Genomic DNA, 19560 nt, shown 5'->3' with positions numbered 1-19560 from the left:
AAGGACACGGAGATTCAGAGAGGTGTGTTAGCTCATCAAGGTCACTCAGCCAGAATGTAACAGAGCTGGGAGATAAGACCGCCACGGGGTGAAACCCAAGCTCCTTCCTAGGGGGGAGACTCCCGGCAGAACACAGAGAGCCACTTAGGAAAATCAGTGCTCGGCCAGTGACACACCATGACCCGCTACCACGACCCGCTGAGCTGCTAGCATTAGAAAGGGGCCAAAATAAAGGGAAGTGAAGAGGTTCACAGCTTCGCAGAAGGAAGTAGAGGGAACAACTCAGTCCACACTGAAGAGCAGGTTCTCTTTAGGCACCAGAGGCTCTGTTTTCTCCCAGAACAAAGATTGTGGAGGGAGGATATTCCTGGATAACATATATTCTAGTTACCAAAAATATTTCTATATACATCAAAGATATAGTTTAAAGTAATTGGGGGAGGGATAAATTAGGAGCTTGGGATTAACATACACACACTACTACATATAAAATAGATAAACAACAAGAACCTACTGGATGGCACAGGGAACTCTACTCAGTACCCTGTAATAACCTATATGGGAAAAGAATCTGAAAAAGAATGAATACATGTATATATATATAACTGAATTACTCTGCTGTACACCTGAAACTAATACAACATTTTAAATCAACTATACTCGAATAAAAGTAGAAAAAAAAAGTAATTGGATTTATCTGGTTAAGAAGAAACCATCTTAATAGTTCCATATGATCTTAACATTGCTTAGTGCCTGTTCTAGGTTTTACAGGGATTGAGTTAAAAGGGGTGAAATCTAGGTCCCAGATTTAGTCAGGAAGAATTCTCTTAAGAGGATTCTAAATGCCAGAAAGAGGTTGAGGACTCCTAAAAACTGGAAATAAAAAAATTGAGAGAAGCAGATGTGGGTTAATGTTCAACTCAAACGACGATGTGGTCTCTAAAGACCACCGTAGAGGATTCTCAGGGACAATCATCCCATCAGCCCCAGGACACAGTGATCTGTACACAAAGTGTCCTTAAAATGACACTAATTATATGACTGGAGATTTCTTTTTCTTTAAGATTTTTTATTTTTTGATGTGGACCATTTTTAAACCATTCAATAAGACTTTACTGAATTTGTTACAATGTTGTTTCTGTTTTATGCTTTGGGTTTTTGGCCATGAGGCATGTGGGATCTTAGCTCCCTGAGGAGGGATCAAACACATACCCCCTGCATTGGAAGGTGAAGTCTTAACCACTGGACCACCAGGGAAGTCCCTGTGACTGGCAATTTCTAAAGAGAGACAAGTCTTTCACCAGCATGGCTAATTAGTTTTTTTGTCTCAAATCACTGGAAAGGATATGATTTGAGCAAAGTAATTCTTATCCCACAGATACTATCCAGGAGAGAATGGATTGTTCTGAGTTTTCCCTATTTGAAGAGTATTCATCTTTATTCCTCCTATGCATTTAGTGGGAAATAATACCTGATTTTCTAATACAGAACTGACCCAAATGATATGTTATTCTCTCATTACATGTTACTTTCTTATTTTCAACATAAAGCATCAGATCCACTTTCTTCCACACTTGAAAATAAGGCTTCCAGCACAATGCCTTAAATGCACGAATGAAAGACTTTTTCAGTGTGATATTCTACACTGCACCTGAATCCTGGGCCTGGCACCTGACTTGCACAAGGATAACATGGAAGCAAATGAGATCTTGCACAACTTTGGAAAACCTCTCTTCTCCTCTCCCAGCACTACGGGAAAGGCCCCTTCCTCCTTCGATGTTGCCGACAGAAACACAATCCGTATCAAAACAACCGGGAGTGCTGTTCACATGACCCAACGGCCTTAGGTGTCCCGACTGGATGAAGCGGGAGCATCACTTCACCTACACTGAAGCCACAAGTGCTAGAAGTACTTGATATATGGCAAACAATGCTATCAACTGCTCATGCATCGGCTCCAAAATAACTATGGCGTAAGAGAAAAAAAACAGCCTGAGAAAACTCTGCTTCTTTGATTCTACAGATTAAAACACAGACTTCAGTTAGAGCTGGTAGCTTCCTGGCGGGTGGTATTCAAAAGCAAACAAACCAACCCGAAGCCCAAGAAGCACACTCGTCAAGCTGGTTTGCAGTAGTTCAAAAGCTGGCCGAGCGCACCCGACTTACAGATTTCAGGATCCCTGTGGCATCTTCATGCAGCCACGTCGGGTAGACCACTTCATCGTTCAGTATGGCTTCAAAGAGGTCATCTTCGTTCTCTGCTTCGAAGGGCGCGTGGCCACACAGCATCTCGTAGAGCAGCACGCCCATTGCCCACCAATCCACTGCGGGCCCGTAGAGCATCTCCTGGAGGATCTGTGCATAGGGGTAATGGGAGAAGAATTTTGTGCATCTGATGAACAAATGCATCATTAATGACTAAGGAAAATGATGGATTAGGAGATGAAGTAAAACCAGGGAGTTTCCTGCGTTGGCATACGTGTTTCATTCCGTCTCTAGAGGGTGGTCTGTTCTCCCTGGGGTCAATTCAGAGGCCTTGTCATCCAGGTGATCAAACATCTATGGCCTGCTTAGGCCAAAGTCATAGTATATGCAGATCCAAACCAGAAAGGGTTTTGGAACTCTATCTGTGGGCTCACTCACTCCTATGGGAAAGGTTCAAGAGCTTGTCTTTATTTCTGCTAAATGGGGCTGGGATCAAAGCAACTGAGTAGAGGCAAAGAAAAAAATTAAATAGCTGTGCCTGGAACGTACTTTGTCCTCATTCAGGGCTAAACCCTAAAGCAACTGCAAAGTTTACAAAACTTTTTGACTCACATTTGTATCGGGAGGAACCAAGGACATTTTCAGCCATCATTCACCCAATGAGCCACAAAGGAGTCTGGAGGCGTCAACTTTCAATGCCGCCCACCAGGCTGCAGCACATCAATGCAGCCTGTGTGGCTTTTCTGACGGGGCTGCTAGAGAGCCTGGATTTCCAAAGCTGCTCAAGGAGCAAGCACACTCACCTCTGGAGCAATGTAGTCGGGTGTGCCGCAGAAGGTGGCCGTGGTGACCCCGTTACAGATCCCCTCCTTGCACATTCCAAAGTCTGCCAGTTTACAGTGACCCTCGTGGTCCAAAAGTACGTTGTCCAGTTTCAGATCTCTGCAAGAAACAAAAAGCAGCATGTGGTGGGGCAGCCAGGCCCCACGCCATCCACCTGGCTGAGCTGGGTCACGGGATGGGAGATCACGCAGCTGGGAGAGCTTTCTGCACAGACCCTTCAAAGGGAACACACTTCCTTGTGTTATCTGGAGAACAAATTTGGATCTGCTCTTGACATTTGCCTCGTGGTCCCTAGACGATGGTTCCATCTGAATGGGCTAACCACATATCAAAACACAGGCTGCCCATTAGAAACTGAGAACGTGACTTCCAGGCTTCCCACTTACCTTAAGCCCATAAGACATCCACCCACCCGCCCCCTGTTCTCTGGCATCTATCTCTGTCCACTGGACTTCACTCGGTGAACATTCCGGAGCAAGTGGCCACTGTGTGGCACGGACTGTGATAGGCATGCAGAGTACAGACGATCCTTCTTCCTAAGGAACTCACAGTATAATGGGGAGACAAATATTTGCTAGACTGTAAGCTCCATGGAGGAGGGACCAGGTGGGTTTTGTTCACCATTGCGCCTAGCATAGTGCACTCAATAAATATTTGTTCAAAATGTATACATATAGATGTGTGTGTATAGAGATACACACACATGCATACACACACACACACACACACACACACACGGGGGAGGGAGGAGAGGAGAATGAGAAGGGGGTTGGGGAGGGAGACAGAACCAACTGTTGTATAATACAAGCGGCACAAAGGAAGTATGAACCGAGCGCTGTGAGAGAAACACAAGAAGGAACAATTCATTCCTTCTAGTGGGAGGGGAGAGGGACATTTCCACAGTAGAAACAGAAATTGAGCTGGGTCTTAAAACATGAGTCAGCATCTTCCAGACAGGGAAGGGGTGTGAGAAGGTCGCTGTGGGCAGGTGGTCAAGGCTATTACATGGAGCAGACGCAGAGGTGTGAGGTGCAGGTGGGCTCAGGAACCCCACGTGGTGTAGGAAGGATGGAGCGGGGGCTCGCATGGGAACACGGGGGCCATCAAAATGCCAGGGCTAGAAGGCAAAGTTAGGTCCAAACTGTGAAGTATCCTGAATGCCACACTAAGGAATTCTGATATTTAGATATTAGGCGAAAGTGACCCACTGAAGCTCTCTAATTAAGATTTCCAGCTGATGAGAAGAGATCAGCTGGAGGCAGCTGAAGCAGTCCAGGGAAGAGATGACCTGAACGAGGACAGTGACAGGTGGAATGAAAACTAGGGGGTCAGTCAGCAGTGCTTTGGTGAAAACACAGTTAGTATTAAGGCTCGATGACCATTTAGAGGGAGATGAGAAGCAGCAGCAAAATTGATGACCCCTGGGTTTCTGTCTTAGATTCAGTGGGTCAGTGGGGACGTGAATAACCAGGGAAAAGCAAAACAGGGTAAGAAGAGGGTTTGTTTAGGTGTACCCCAGATACAGATATTATGGTGAGCACACGACAAAAGGGCACTTACCGTCCCTCGCCCAACCCCTAGGAGCAGCATCCACTTAAGGGCAGTGCGTTCCCAGCAGCAGAACTGTCTGGTAAAAGGCCTCAGTGGAGGCAGGAACATGGGTTGGATGCTAATAAAACTGTCTGCAAGTGAAAGGCAGTGCCCCCCGAACACCCCCTCCCCAACACAGGCTTCTGGCGCCACCTCTGCCATCGCCATGCATATCCGGGCATCATTAAAGGCGGAGGTCTGGCACCATGGCAAACTGGGAGAGAGTCCTACACACCGACGCCATTGCCAGCCTCTAAGCTCAGCCTCGGGAGAGGTCCAGAGAAGCAGCTTTGCCTGTGGGGCGACACCTTTATGCTTTTGGTCTTTGAAGGAATGACGTGCTCAGAGGCAGCCACACGGACTTATCAGTAAGGAAAGGCTGCCCAGCCAGAAGGCGATGCTAGGTGCCTACCCTTCCCTGGAGGTTTGCAGTCGCCTGCCAGGTGGGAGGCTGCCATGGCCGCGGCCTCCTGGGGCTGTGCTGTTAGGAGTGCTGGCGGCCCCTCACTGGGCATCTTCACGTCCCCAGTGGGCTGTGTCGAGGCACTCATAGCTCTGTTCTCCCATCCCTGCTCTGACAATAAAGGTCTGTTGGGCTGCTTGGCCCAATGGGAAAGGCTGGTCTCTGTCCAGCCCAGAATCACGCTGTGGCTCAGAGGAAGCAGGTGATGACAGAACTGGCGAGACTGGTTTCCACACTGGGCCCTGTGAGTTGATCCAGCTGGACCATGCAGGTCTTACAGACAGTGGTCACTGGAAGACACCCAGGAATGAAAACCAAGTCCTGTTTTCCAGGAATCCCCGATAAGCGAGGTGAGAGCAGCAGAGCTTTCTCAGACCAGCCTCCTCTCTGTGCTTGCGCTCCAGGCGTCTCCCGGGTGTCAGGCAAAGATGTGCTGGGGACTTGTGCACCGCAGGAAAGCGAGGCTCCTCTGCCTCTAACCCAAACCCGGCCTCCGTCCTCCAATCAGGCTCCCGCCCCTTTCCCTGAGCAGAATCCCACTTCCCTCACAAGCAATGCTTTCAGTGGGCTGTGGTCTGTGGAAACCATACCCTCCTCCACTGACCCCTAGACACACACACCCAGCGTGAGCAAGATTTGTTTAGCCAGCGTGAAGGCGGAATCCCAAAAGCACAGGTTGGGGGTGAGGATGACACTGGTCACGGCCACTGCCAAGAGCACGGTCTCACGCAGTTGTTCTTCCAGAAGTGGTTTCAGACCCGAGGCCCTATTAGCGCCCGGTTGTCTGGCTCCTCTGGGGACTGATGCAAACATTATAATCTCTAACCTCGGCCAGCCACCTCTAGTCTGTGGCTTCAGGAGAGACCAAGGCCGTGGGGGACCCGAGCCTGGGGACTGGCTTTATCAGTACCATGTTCCAGCCCAGCGGTCCAGGCTCATGTGGTCCTGCTCCCAGAGCGCTCTGACTCTCTCACATTGCCAAACAGGGTGACTGCATTTCTGAACTCTCCTGAAGGGCTGATAAGGGCTGATATAATGCCTGATAAGGGCTTGGAAAGGATCTCCTTGGGTAGCAGAAACAAGTGCTAACAGAAACCCACAACGGTCTAAAGAGCTGGCCTGAGATGCTCAGGAGAGCTTGTCACTAACCACCCAGGTAAAGGGGTTTGGTTGTTTACTGCTCAGCAGCTGTCACAGGTAGCAGGAATTGTGCGGGGAGAGAAAAGTGCTTTGTCATCAGTTTTCTAAGCTGCCCGTCACAATGCCCTCTGCACACAGCAGTCGTGGAACACAGCCCCGACACTCAGGACACAGAACCAAGCAGTGCTGGGGATGAGCCTCAGCCTGGTCATAGGATGCCCCAGGACACAGAGGCAGGTTATATACCTCAGTCCTGAGTTTGCAGTCTCATTTTAGGCATTCTCAGTACCGGACCAGCCCTGAGGGAAATGCCATTGCTCGTTTCACACCAGATGCTACCTAATAGGACAAAACTCTCAAATTGGGATCCTAAGGGGGTTTGATTAAGAGCATAACATAATCCCAGGCTATCAGTTCTGCCCTCAGCCCAGATATCTCCAGCCTCCACTGTGGGGTCTGTTCTAATGTCCCCAGCTAGTCAACTCTGCCCCTGGAGCACGCAGTTCGGAGCCCTACAACAGCACACCTTTCACTGCACTCCAGAAGACTCTGTCTATGCACCTGTCTCCCCCCGTGGCTGGGGCTGAGCCTTATTCCTCCTTAGTCTCAGCTCGGGGCTGGCAGAAGATGCTGACCAAAGACATAAGCAGAAGAATGTCAGATGGATAACAGTGAATCGTGCTGGTCAGTTCAGAGCCTGTTTTATTTTTAGGGGAAGGAAGGAAGTTCCATAAACTTCACTGGGACTTTTGTTCCAAAGTAATTAAACCCATAAAAATCCATGCGCTTTACCCCTTAGAGAGAGATTCCAGGGGAAAAGAAGAGCCCTGAAATATAAGTTCAAATTCTTTGCTTTAGTGAAGCTGGAGGAAAGAAACTGCTTTAGGAGGGGCAATTATAAAGCAGAGAGGACCCAAGCATAATCCTTTCCCCTGGTTTACACGCAGACGGAAGAGGGTTTTCAAACAGATGCAAAGGTTACAGAACCATTTATGGCCACGGTCAGCTTCCGCTCTAAGGGTAAATAGATATCTTCACTTCAACAACAACAACAAAAAAAGCAAAAAAGTCACCCTCTGACTCCCGAATTGAATATGAAATATGCAGAGGTCCGTTTTTGGCTTTGGAGCTCCTCAGCCTCCTCTGCCCACATGTAACTCGGCAGCCAAAGTTAACAAGGCTACACAATGAAGACTACAAGTTCATACAGGGCAGAGGCTCAGATCCTAAACTGCTGAATACACAGTTACGGGCTCATCACGCATTAGCTTATTGAGCGCTTGTATTTAATAGCTATACCTTTGTTATGCAAGCACAGAAGGGTAGAAAGAGTTATTTTATCCTCCCTGATGGTCTGAAAGGTACATTGTTCTTGCTGGGTAATCAGGGTTACTTAAAATGCCCACAGTGGTTTCAGAGAGGATTCTCAAGTGGTTGAAGACAAAGGAAATTCAGAAATTGTATTTATTTTGTTTCCACCATGAGCTATTCTGAGAGTCATAAAACATAATGACAAGAGACTTACTGCTTAGATCACTAGAATCAGTTACTCTTCCAAAAGAAATAAAGGACAGTGAGTTGAGAGCTGGCTCCCTGAACAAGAATGCATCTAAGAGGCTATTCAGTAGCTATTTTTAATGTATTTACAAAAATTTTTATCTTGGAAAACTTCAAACTTATACAAAAGTATAGTGAATAACACAACGACTCCCGCAGTGATCTCACAGCAAAAGCCGCTATCGATGCCCAATCCTGTTTCAGCTGTGCATTTTCTCCCTTGTTGACCCACCTGTTCCAGATCTGGAAGCAAATCCAAAACATGAAATCATCTCATTTATCCATACTTTAATATCTAAATCTAAATGACAACAACTTTTTAATGAAGTACAACTTTGCTATTAGTTTTCCTAAAATATACAGTCAATATACTATTGTAAGTAAATTGCTTTTTGTCTGTTTGCTCATTTGGGGGTATGTGTGTGTCCAGAGAACCTGAAAAAACCTTCTGGGGATGATGATGATAATAATAATAACAACAATCAGTGTCATTAGCAGCTAACATACACTGAATGTTCACTAAATGCTAAGTGCTTTATCCATATTCTTATTTTACCTTCAAAACAACCCTATGAAGTAGGCTCTACACCAACATCATTTAGTGAGCCAGGGATAAAGTCAGGATTTGAACTCAGTTCTGCTCACCTCCCTCCGAGGCCTGGGCTCCAAACCCACTACAACAGGCACACTCTCTTCCATGCAGTACTATTGTGTCACTGGCTAATCCTCCTAGTAGACTGCTTCCTGAGAGGACTACATCAATTGAGAAACAAGAACCATCTGAAAATCAACAAATATCCTGACCCTGAATTATGCCCAAAGGCCATTTTTGTGCACATTATTAAATGCATGATCAAAATTCTGGAAAAATAATTTTTTTGCTTTGGTTCTTAGCTTGTGCATGGAGGAGCTGACTGGATTTCACACAATCCTTGAAGGTACAGGAGTAAGGGAATGCATAGCAAATCCCTCTCTAGTTGTCAAATATTGAGAAGGTAACTTGCTGCCCTCTTCTAAGGAAGAGAGGCTGGCATGTGGGCAAGAGTTAAGAGGTGGCATTTGCCAAGAGAGTGAATTTGGATTATGATCTTAGTTTCAAAACAAAACCATTTAGGGCTGGCTTGGGTTTTGAATATGTGGGTTTATATAAACTTGACATTTTTTCAAAGCAAGACAGACTGTATTAAATTGGTAAAAGAATTTTGAAAAGTCACTGAAATAACAAAAGCCTAAAATTTGGTTTTATCACAAGTTAGATATAGTAATGCCATTCATGTCACCTCAGAGAAGACATTCAGACATTCATCCACCCAACAAACCTTTGGGTGCCATCTGTGAGCCAGGCAATATGCAAGGGACTCAGAATATTGAAGGGGGCAGGAAATGGCAGGAGCCTGATATACCAGGGTCCAGGGAAGATTTCAGTCTTCAGCCCACGAGTTAAAAGAAACCACTGAAAGGTCTTACACAGGAGAAGGATAGCATTAATCTGATTTCACAACAAGCCTCCAGCCACAGGAAGGATAATAGGTCAGAGGGGATGAGAACAAACATGAAGAGACCAGCTGGGAAGCTAATGGAGTAGTCAGAAAAGAACTGACGTTGGCCTGGATCAGGGTGGGGCAGTAAGGTAAAGAGAACTCGATCGATGGAGAACTACTAGGGGAAAAAAAGCAATGGGATTTAGTAATGCAAGGATGTAGAAGGTAAAAGGAAAGAAGGTGTGAGCATGTTCTGGCTCAAAGAATTTATTTTGGACATACTGAGGTATTTTTTAGACATCTGAGTGGAGATGTTTAATGGGCAGCTGAATATACATGGCTAGAACTCACATGAAAGGCCAGGCAAAGGATAGAAATTTGCAAGTCATTAGCTGGGTGTGGATGAGTTCACCTGGGGAGGGAGAATGGAATAAAAAGGAGAGGGCTTGGTACTAAGCTTTGGGAAGTGTATCCTGAGGATAACATCCCTGGTCTTTTTCACACTGAGACCACAAACACTAGAGAGAAATGATAGTCAGAGTGGGTAGCATAGCTGAGTGCCGGGAAGCAGGGATCCAACTCTTTTGCTTCCAGTGGATCATATGTGGTCCTGTTAAGATTTAAAAGGATTAGAAAACATTACCCTTTTACATTCAAAACCATCTTATGGATTCTTTCTAGGTTAAACTGTCAACCTCTGCTACATGAAGTGATGATGTGGAGAGTGTAAACGTAAGTCTTATTTTACAAAGATGTTTGTTGCTGTATTGTGCATAACAGCAAATTTTGGAAGCAAGCTAATTTATTTATTAATAGGGGAACAGCTAAATCAATTATGGTATATCTATGACAGAATTTTATGAAAGCTATTAAAATCGTATGAAGGGCAAAAAATGCAGGGAAATATTTATGACAGAATTTTTGTCTTTTGAAAGTTATTTCTTTGGGGATTATACAAGTACTATTTTCATTACCTAAAATTTGGTCATTCCTGAAAAAATTATGGCGAAAATGACAGGTTCCTAGTCGTCCAATCTTTTCTTCTTAATGCTACACTACCATAAATAAGGAATTAACCTGCTTTTCTCACTTAATGAACTTTTGGACACATTTCTATATCCTGTAGATCTGCCTCATTCTTTGTAATGGTTACAAAAAATTCCATTATAAAGATGTTTCATAATTTAACTAGTCCCCTCTCTATGAACATTTAGATTGTTTCTAATTGTTTGCATCTTCAAACAATGGAGTAATGAACATTATTTGCACTCTTGTAGGAGGGTTAAATTTTTAGAAGTGGAAATGCTGTGTCAAAGGGTATGAATATTTAAAATTTAAATAGATGTTGAGCAACGGCCCTCCAAAAAGCTGGTACCAATTTATACTCCCACCAATAGTGTACGAGAGCATCCGTTTAGCTTCCTTATTCAGGTTAGATGTAATCATCCTTGTATCCTCGCCAATTTGCTAGAGGAAAATGATCTCATTGCTTTAACTTCATTTCCTGATAATTGAGATTAATCTTTAAAATATATATATGGTTAATGGCCATCTGTATTTCTTCTGTCTGTTGCCTATTCACAAGTTTTACCTATTTTAAAATTTGAGTTATTTTTTAGATTCTTTTTTAGAGGCTCCTTATACATTATGGATAGAAGTAATTTGTTATACGGGTTGCAAATATTATTGTTCAGCTTGTTTTTGTTTTGTTTATGGTAACTTTCATATTTTTATAGAGTCAAATCTATCAATCTTTTTATAGCTGCTGGGTTTCACAACTTATTTACAGACTGATACGATTCTAAATAAAAAAGCAGAACACGAAATTGTATTTTCAATATTCTCTTATGTTACAGTTGTTGGAGTGGGGGACAGAGGGAAGAAAGAAAGACAGGAGGGAAAAGGGAGAGGTGGGAAAAGCTAAAAGAAAACGATTACAAGTTTATTTCTAGGTTATATGTTTATGAATGATTTTTCCTTTTTTGTATTTTCTAAATTTTATAGGAATTACGTATTACTTTGATAGCCAGCAAAAAGTCATAAAATATGTATTTACATCTTTTGGCTTTAATCCTTTTCTTTGGTCTCTCTACTGTTTAAGGTTGTAATTCCCAAGGAAGATGTGGAGGGAAAGTGATCTACTGGTAGGAATGGAAAGGATTTATTCTGGAACCCAGGCTGTACGGGAACGTTGAAAAAAATCACCTTACTCGCTTAGGGAATGTGAACATTTGTGGACTCAGAATTCTGACCTGTTGTCATAAGCTCATTTTTTGAGCCACTGAAATTACCAATGCTTGTGGATAGCACTGGTATTTTCAATAGCCCTACGACACGTCCCTGTAGTCTTAACCAACTTAAGTACGAAAATGAGGCCCTGCTAAAAGAAGCAACGTTCCCAATTATTAAATGAGGTCCCCGTGCCATTTGTCCTCAAGAAGTGACAATCTATCTGGTGTTTGTGAGGCTGATCTATTGCAACATCAGCTTAAGAACAAATACACGAAGCATGAACATTCATCATTATGAAGGTAAATGCGAAGTAACTTAACTTTCCGGTAAATGAAAGTCGGTAAAACAATTTCCAACCCAGGAAGTGTTAGAGGCTCCTTTGTGGCTCTTTTCCCCCTACCTTTTCATATTTCTTCCCAACAGCTATTTGAGATGGGAAATGATCATAAAAATGACTCCGTGGCGAGTCTGGCTATTATACTCCCTTTAAAACGGGGCCAGGGACTCACGAACTAACCCCCCACAGGTCAGGTGCTGGGCTCTAACCAGTGCTGGTGTTTGGTGCACTTGATATGCAGGCCGCCTGTTTCCACCTTCACTCCTGTGTACACACAGGACCAACTTAACTTGAGCAAAGGGACTGAGAGATTGCCCCTTGCCTTGTCTTATGGTAGGAAAAATAAGTGCAAAGAAAACATTCGTTGACTCTCTGGACAAATGCAAGAGGCAATGAGTTTGGTTAATGTCCACACTGCAGGTCACACACCTCCTTAGGACCATCCAATGAATGAGCCATCAAACCGGCAGTTGAGCCTTCGATATATATCTTTTCCTTCCATACCCCCCCACTGCCAGGAGGGTTGAAATTCCCTGGCTGAAGCGGCACAAATTTATTTAGCACTCCTTACAGTACTCTTATTTTATAGTTGCCAAGAAAACCTCTCTCAGCAACACTTCTTGCCAAAACGCTTCCTACGTGATACCTGACAGCATTCGCTGAGAGAGCCGGAGGCAGGGTGGAGGGCTTCAGACAAAGACACCAGGGAGATGACAGCCCCTTGGTGGTCAGGGAACTCCTGGCCATTGGGCCTAGCTCCGACCACACAGAAAAGATGCCGGGCCCAACGGCATACCTGGACTTGATGGTCCAGGGGGCACAAAGTGATCAACACGCTGAATCCTGCTTTAACTCCGCAGGCCCCCAACTGCAGAGAGCCAAGTGCAGCTGCTCCATGGAAAACTACCTGCCAGGGCAGCGTGGCTTCCCAACCACAGAAATCCAACAAGGAAATGGAGGTTCTCAGCTAGCAAGACCGCAAATAGCATCAGTGAGTCACAGGGATACTGAGAGCCTGCAAGCTGGGGTCATGGTAGGCGGGGAGGAGACCCTCCCTGGCTGGCCGTCTGCAGGGCACGTGCATGAAGATGAAGGATGGAAAGATTTCCAATAAGGAGGAATCAGAGTGTGGCTCCCTCCTAAGCAGAAAGATTTTAATGACAATCAGGGCAGCTGTGGAGGAGGGGGGGCGATGGGCAGGGGCAGACGGATCCTACCAGGTTTATGTCGGACACACGGTGCCAATACCAACAAACGGGTTCACAGAGTGAAACTCTGTTAATGTTACCGGGCACACAGCACTAGGGAAATGCTAGCCGTGGTTTCTGGAGACGATGGAGACAGTGTAAGGGACAATGAGACATCTTAACTTGTCTAGCTGCGGCTGGTTCCCTCTAAGGAAACCCAAGGCTCTTCTGACTAATGAGACTAGATCCTGTCACTGGGGCTGGTTCCCTGAAGCCAGTCCACTGCGAAGAAACAGTAATGTCCCTCCTCTGCCAGGGTTACAGCTTGGGGCAAACAAGCAGCAGAAGCTGGTGCAGCCATTTGCTGAAGGAACATGCAGCCTTGCAGACCACGTGAAGAGGGACGTGGGTACTGCTGGGAGGGGGTGAGGAGGAATGTTTTATGACAGGAAGGAGCAGAGTTTATAGCCCCAACCCCCCCAAAAGCAGGCTGCTTTTGGCAAATGGCTAAACACAAATCTTTGCCAGCATTAGTAATACCTTATGCAATAGCAATTTCAGAGGGGAGGGGCTGGAAGAGCAGGGGAGGGGTGGGGAGGGAGGGAGCCCTCGGACGACCTGAACAGGAACTTTTGGCCACAATCAACAGGTCTCATCTGGTTACCTGCTCTCCCTATCCGAGCAGAAACCTGAGCTATCTAAACGGGAAGTCTGAAAAAACCCAAGGACATCTATTCAGAACCACTCCCAGGCCCTCAGAATTGAACGGGAAGCTCACATCTTAGTCCTGGATTACAGTCAGTACTGCTTTGTTTTCTAATTACGTTTTGCATAAAAAGTCTTGCTTTTCCCAATCAGATTACAAACTCCAAGGGTAGGCCTGGAATATTCCACAGCTCATTCCCAGACTACTGATCACAGGCTGGACTCAGGACAGCAACACACATCTGAGTTCCTTTCCAAGAAGGAACTTTACTGATTTCCTCCTAATGCTGCGCATGTCAGAGAAAATGTGCAAAGCATCACATTTTCCCCTAAGATATCTCCCTTTGGGAGAAGTCATTGCTACTTCCTGAACACCTACCTAGTCTGTTCCCGGTACTTGGTCTTGTAACCAAAGAGCCCAGGTTTTTCAAAACAGACATTTAAGTTGTTCGCTTTGAAATATGTGAGTACTTGTCTGTGGAGACACTGTCCAAAGACTTGTCAATTTTATGTAGTAGTATTCTTCTTAATAAAGGTAATCTGTTAAATGCGTAAGAGTCATCATAACTTCCTAAGATCTTAAAAGTCAACAGAATTCACAAATCAGGGGGAAAAGTATTTTTAGCTTATGCATCTTATTTTTACTTTAGAAAGTATCACCAAACTTGTAAGCAGAAGTAGAAGATGAACATACTTTTTGAGAGGAGACTAACATTCTTCTTGCCTAAATGCTGGACTAATCTTGATCCAGTAAATAAAGGCTATTTCAGTTTGGTCACTTTCCCCAGCTCCTCAGTTTCTCTGTTAAAACACTGTTAAGGTCACAAGGTGATCGACCTTAGTCTAAACAGTTACTAACCCCGGATTTCATTCCATAAATAATCCATGCCACAACATTATACATATTCCCATATGTATATTACAGAGGCAATTAAAGACCTTTTGCAAATATAAGGTTTCATGCAGCAATAATAGTGGGGCATATTTTACATTTCCTAGGGAACCATAGTCCATGCTGATGATCTGGTAACAAATCCAGAGTGATCAATTCTGAGGACAGAGCAAATCTGGACTTGTGGCCAAGAATGACGGATGGGCAAATACTCGATTATGCCCTTATGGAGCAATACAGCCCCCATTTGCCTCTTTCAATCTGCTTCCTTCCGCCTCCCCCGGGCAACCTTAAGGAGGTTATTCGACTGACTTTTGTCTGCCTGTTCCTAGGAAGTGGTGTAGTGTGAGGTTAAGGGACTCTGGAGCCAGGCATCCTGGGTTTGAGTCTTGGCTCAATTCTTTACTAGCTGTGTGATCTTGGGCCATTTACTTAATCACTCTGCATATATTTCCTTATCATGAAACACAGATAACGAGAGTTCCTGCCTCATGGGGAATTATGAGTGTTTCAAATATGAATTGCTTAAAACAGTGCCCACAATGCACTGAAGTGCTATAGAAGCATTAGTTATTATTTCCTCGTCAACAACAACAAAGAAACACATAACAGATAACAGCATGGCCGGTTACTTAAGATTTTTATGAGAATCAAAACCAACAGAGAAGATACACGGACTTTATAAATTCTAAGTAACTACGGTAAACTTTTGAGTTTGAGGCAGGGACGTCTATTAGGTTATTAAGTGACACATCTGGCTTATAAACGGCTCTGTGGGGAAGAGAGCAAGAAGCCAAAGCAGCGTGCCACGCAGTGCTCCAGCCTGACGCCAACAACGAGCAAAATGTCTCAAGAACTGGTGCAACCGCGTCATCCAACACCTTCGTCTCCTTTGCACGTCTTCGCTGAGACCACTTTCTGAAGCACTAAGATGTAGGAACAAAGATCTCTGTTCAGCATCAGCAGCCCTGCCCAGCACAACGAGAAAAGGTGGGCTTAAGCTGAACTGCCAGGCAGTTCACTACAGGTGATCCATTCTTTCAATCAGACTAAGCTGGAGGAGGAGAGGGAAGTCACTAAATCCTGTTGCTGGCTATCAATACCATCGCTGTGGCCGGGGACATTTATTTCCATTCTGAAGAACCGACATGGGATCCACATCTCACAATGCAATCAAATAAAACTCCACTGGTACACCCAGTCCTCCTTTTCTACTACCCTCTCCCTGCCTAATTATCTAGGACATAAACCCAGTTATGCAGATGGGTCTCATACATTCAACGATGTGATAAAACCCAGGTCCTGCAAGGCCACTTTTGGGAGATGTTGTTTCTAATTGTTCACTGTTTAAACAATATGGTGATAAATGAAGGTATCTTTTCAGTGTGTCTAAATCGATTAATATTTTTTATCACGTGTTTTCACAGATGAGCAGTCAACTCCGGGTACCATTTAAGAATTTCTATCAAGGCCACTGCACTGGTGTTCACCTTCCTTTACCACAGGAAGCCAACAACAGTCACAGGTATTCAAAGGAAGGGGCAGGCAGAGAGCACAAGTTCCAAAATCCTGCCTCGGGCTGCTATTTTATGATTCTCATTTTCCCAACTAAAATGTGATCTCCAAGGCGGTGCCTCCTCGTTTTCATTTTTCTATCTTTGTATTTTTGAGTTCCCTTTGGTGCCTAACACCATGCTTTGCACCTACTGAGCCCCTAATAAATGGCTGATATTTTTTTTAATAAACCTATCTATCTATTTATTTATTTTTGGCTGCGTTGGGTCTTCATTGCTGCGCAAGGGGTTTCTCTAGTTGCGGCGAGTGGGGGCTACACTTCGTTGCGGTGCCCGGTCTTCTCATTGCAGTGGCTTCTCTTGTTGCGGAGCACGGGCTCTAGGCGCGCGGGCTTCAGTAGTTGTGGCACGTGGGCTCAGTAGTTGTGGCTCACGGGCTTGGTTGCTCTGCGGCATGTGGGATCTTCCCAGACCAGGGATCCAACCCGTGTCCCCTGCATTGGCAGGCGGATTCTTAACCACTGCACCACCAGGGAAGTCCCAATGGCTGACATTCTGAAGAGCACGCTCCCTCTGCCATCTGGTGTTGGTTTGGTCCTGAGACCCCAGAGAAGCTGGATTAAGGGAGGATGTGGGGGACTCTTAGGAAGCTGGTTGATTCTGGTTTGTGCTGGAACCCTGGCACCCATCTGGGACCTCTGGAGCAGACATGAAGCTGCCATTGCCTACTGGGGTCCTGTCTTAGAGGTGACCTAGGACCAGTACAGTACCCCAGGAACCTTTGTGGCTCTGAACACACTTTCAAGTCCACCCCGCTCCAGACATGAATCCTTCCTGTCCCATCTAGAACCAAACCAATTCCATCCAAGAGAGAAAGGTAAACTGGCCCTGCTTGGTGACTGCCTGTTCATGTTGGGCTGATAGGTGAGAGCAACCCGTGTTCCTGTAAAAGGAGGATATTAAAAATTCTGTTGACTTCCTAAACAGGATGTATGTGAATTCAACTGACTACTACAGGACACAGTGAACCTGGGAGTGGATTCTGTCATTAAGACGGTGGCCATGAGCGGAGAGCACAGGCAGTCAGGCCGGCTGGCTGAGTGCTGCTGGGCAGTGGGCAGGCTGGCATCTTGGTGCACCAGAACCTTCTGAGGGACACACATCCTACCCTCTCCTCAGAGGCAGCACAGGGGGTCAGGTGGTCAAGCTGGAATGCAGGTACTATCTGGTGCACTGTCTAGTCAAGGGACAAGGACACTCATTCCAAGCAAGAAAGCAAGGTTTCTTGCCTCAGCTCTGCCACCTCTCTGGGCCTCAGTTTCCTCATCTGTAAAATGATAGGATGGGACTCAGTGACATCCCCTCTCTACTGCTCACATCCAGTCAATCACTAAGAACCGACAATTACGCCTCCTGATTACAGTTAGAATCGGATGCCTTCTCTGCACCACACTGCCATGGTCTCTATTCAGCCCATCTCTTCCCAGGTGGATCACTGCACTTCCTAACTGGTCTCGCTTCCCCTTTTCTCCTCCATTCTCCATGCTCTACCAGTTACTTTTCAGAACTACAGTTTTGATCTTGTCCCTTGAACGTCTGAAACTTTAAGAGGCTCCTGTCTGGTTGTAGCATCCGTAATGCTCCACCACTGGGCCTCTGCCTGCCCTGCCTACACTACTTCCTCCCTACACTGTCCTCGCCTGCTTTACATTCCCAGATGAGCACCGTGCTCTCTGGCGGACAAATGCTCTCTGCGCCTAGAGCAGCGCTACTCGAAGTGTGGTCCGCGGACTGGTACTCACCTGCAAACTGCTACTGGCCCACAAGGACGTAGAAAATGAATGAAGTAGCAATGAGGTAAATAGAAAACTTGAGAATCAGCATGTAGAAACTTTTATAACTCTTCAACAGTAATTTTACGTCTGTTGAATCTAATAAAAATTTGGGCTTCTATTTATGTCTTTTTAAAAGTTCATTTTTCTAGTAATTTACTTTTATTACATTTTATACAAGTATTGGTCCTAAATGGATTGGAAAGGAAGAAAAATCCACTGGTTTACCACTGCAGATAGTTTGAGGAGCTCTGGCTAGCATCTTTCTTCCTTCTTCTCTACTGGGCTTGTCTGACCACTTCAGTCTCACTGAAGCCTCTGTGCCTCAGAAACTTCCTGCGTCCCTTCCTTGGACAAGCATGATGTCTCTCCTCTGTGCTCCAGGGGAATTCGCTGCATACTTCTAATTACAGCATTGATTGCACTGACTGTAATTGTTGTTTTCCCTGCAGGTCTCTCCCATGCTTAATTCAGCTCTCTAACCTCAGAGCAAGGTGCCTGGGCTGAGTGGGCAACTAAGTGCTGATTAAACTGAACAAGCCCTAGTTTTTTACCCTAAACTCTGGTGACATGCCCTTTACCCATACACCCATTGAGTATAAAATTCTTCTGGCCAGTGTATCTCCCTCAAATACCTAGTTGGTGTTCTGTACGTAACGGGTGCTTAGGAAATGAGGAAGAACTAATGGGAGCGCTTTCTGCATCTGGTGGTGACTTCTTCGTGCCACGCAGCCAGTTGTACTCAATACTCTGGCTCTCAATCTAGTCCTAGAGTTAATACAAGAAAGCTGGGCTTGTAGGTTACAACAGCGCATGACTAATGTGTATGCCTGGTGATTAAGCATCCTCACAACAGTGTAGTGTTATAACCAGCCAAGACAAATTACCCCTGTACATTTTGCATAAAATTAAAAGGTTAGTCCGGGAAGAAAAGGAATAATAAGATTCCTGAAGTCCTTCATCATGTGGAAAAGCTCCTCTGATGTTTTTTGTAAAAGGCATCTCATGGAAAACTCCAAAACCAGAAGGGACAGAATATTACAGAAGAATCGACTTAAAATCTCAGAAAGTCCTTAAAGCCAAAACTAAAGAACACAATTCCCATCATACGGGACCACTTTCTTTCTGAAAGTTGATAAATCCAAAATTGTCACTGGGAGCCACTGGTTCCCTGCATTTTCCAGAGAAGGCGTCTGAGAACACATTTCCTGAACCTCAGCCTCTTGGGTTCTACTCCTAGATTTTCCCTTCGAAGCCATGGAAAAATTCTCTCCCCTCCTCTCTGCTTCAGAGACCTTGCTTTTAAAATGGTTATGTAATCGCCCGCGTTTTCAGGATGTAGTGTATGAAATTATCCCAAGACTCCATGAGGGCTTCTGAAGCCAGGGCCCCTAGGTTCACTTACGGTTAAGAACCAAACAAGCAAGCCCCAGAGACAGAACAAGTGATTTTTTTTTTTCCCTGTTGGAGAAGGGAGTCTTCCTCATTCAAATTAAAAATAAAGGATCAGCTGATGAAAGAAAAATCACCAACATTTAAGATCTGAAAAAAGTGATTATTTTGAAACAGAACATTCTGACTG

The 19560-nt window shown here is 45.1% G+C and overlaps 1 protein-coding gene across 2 annotated transcripts in view; it reads right to left on the bottom strand.

Annotated features, from left to right (window-relative positions):
* Nucleotides 1-19560, bottom strand: part of PRKCH (protein kinase C eta) — a 223959-nt gene that overhangs the window by 19206 nt on the left and 185193 nt on the right. For both annotated transcript variants that reach the window (XM_033421268.2, XM_004262103.4), the window contains exons 11-12: nt 3009-3147; nt 2167-2355 (exon numbers count right to left, since the gene is read on the bottom strand). In XM_033421268.2, coding sequence (XP_033277159.1) covers nt 2167-2355; nt 3009-3147 — 328 coding nt within the window. The remainder of the gene's footprint in view (nt 1-2166; nt 2356-3008; nt 3148-19560) is intronic.

The sequence above is a fragment of the Orcinus orca genome, chromosome 2, assembly GCF_937001465.1.
Source record: "Orcinus orca chromosome 2, mOrcOrc1.1, whole genome shotgun sequence".
Lineage (NCBI taxonomy): Eukaryota > Metazoa > Chordata > Mammalia > Artiodactyla > Delphinidae > Orcinus > Orcinus orca.
The sequence above is the reverse complement of the archived record's forward strand: the minus strand, read 5'-3'. Positions and strand labels throughout refer to the sequence as shown.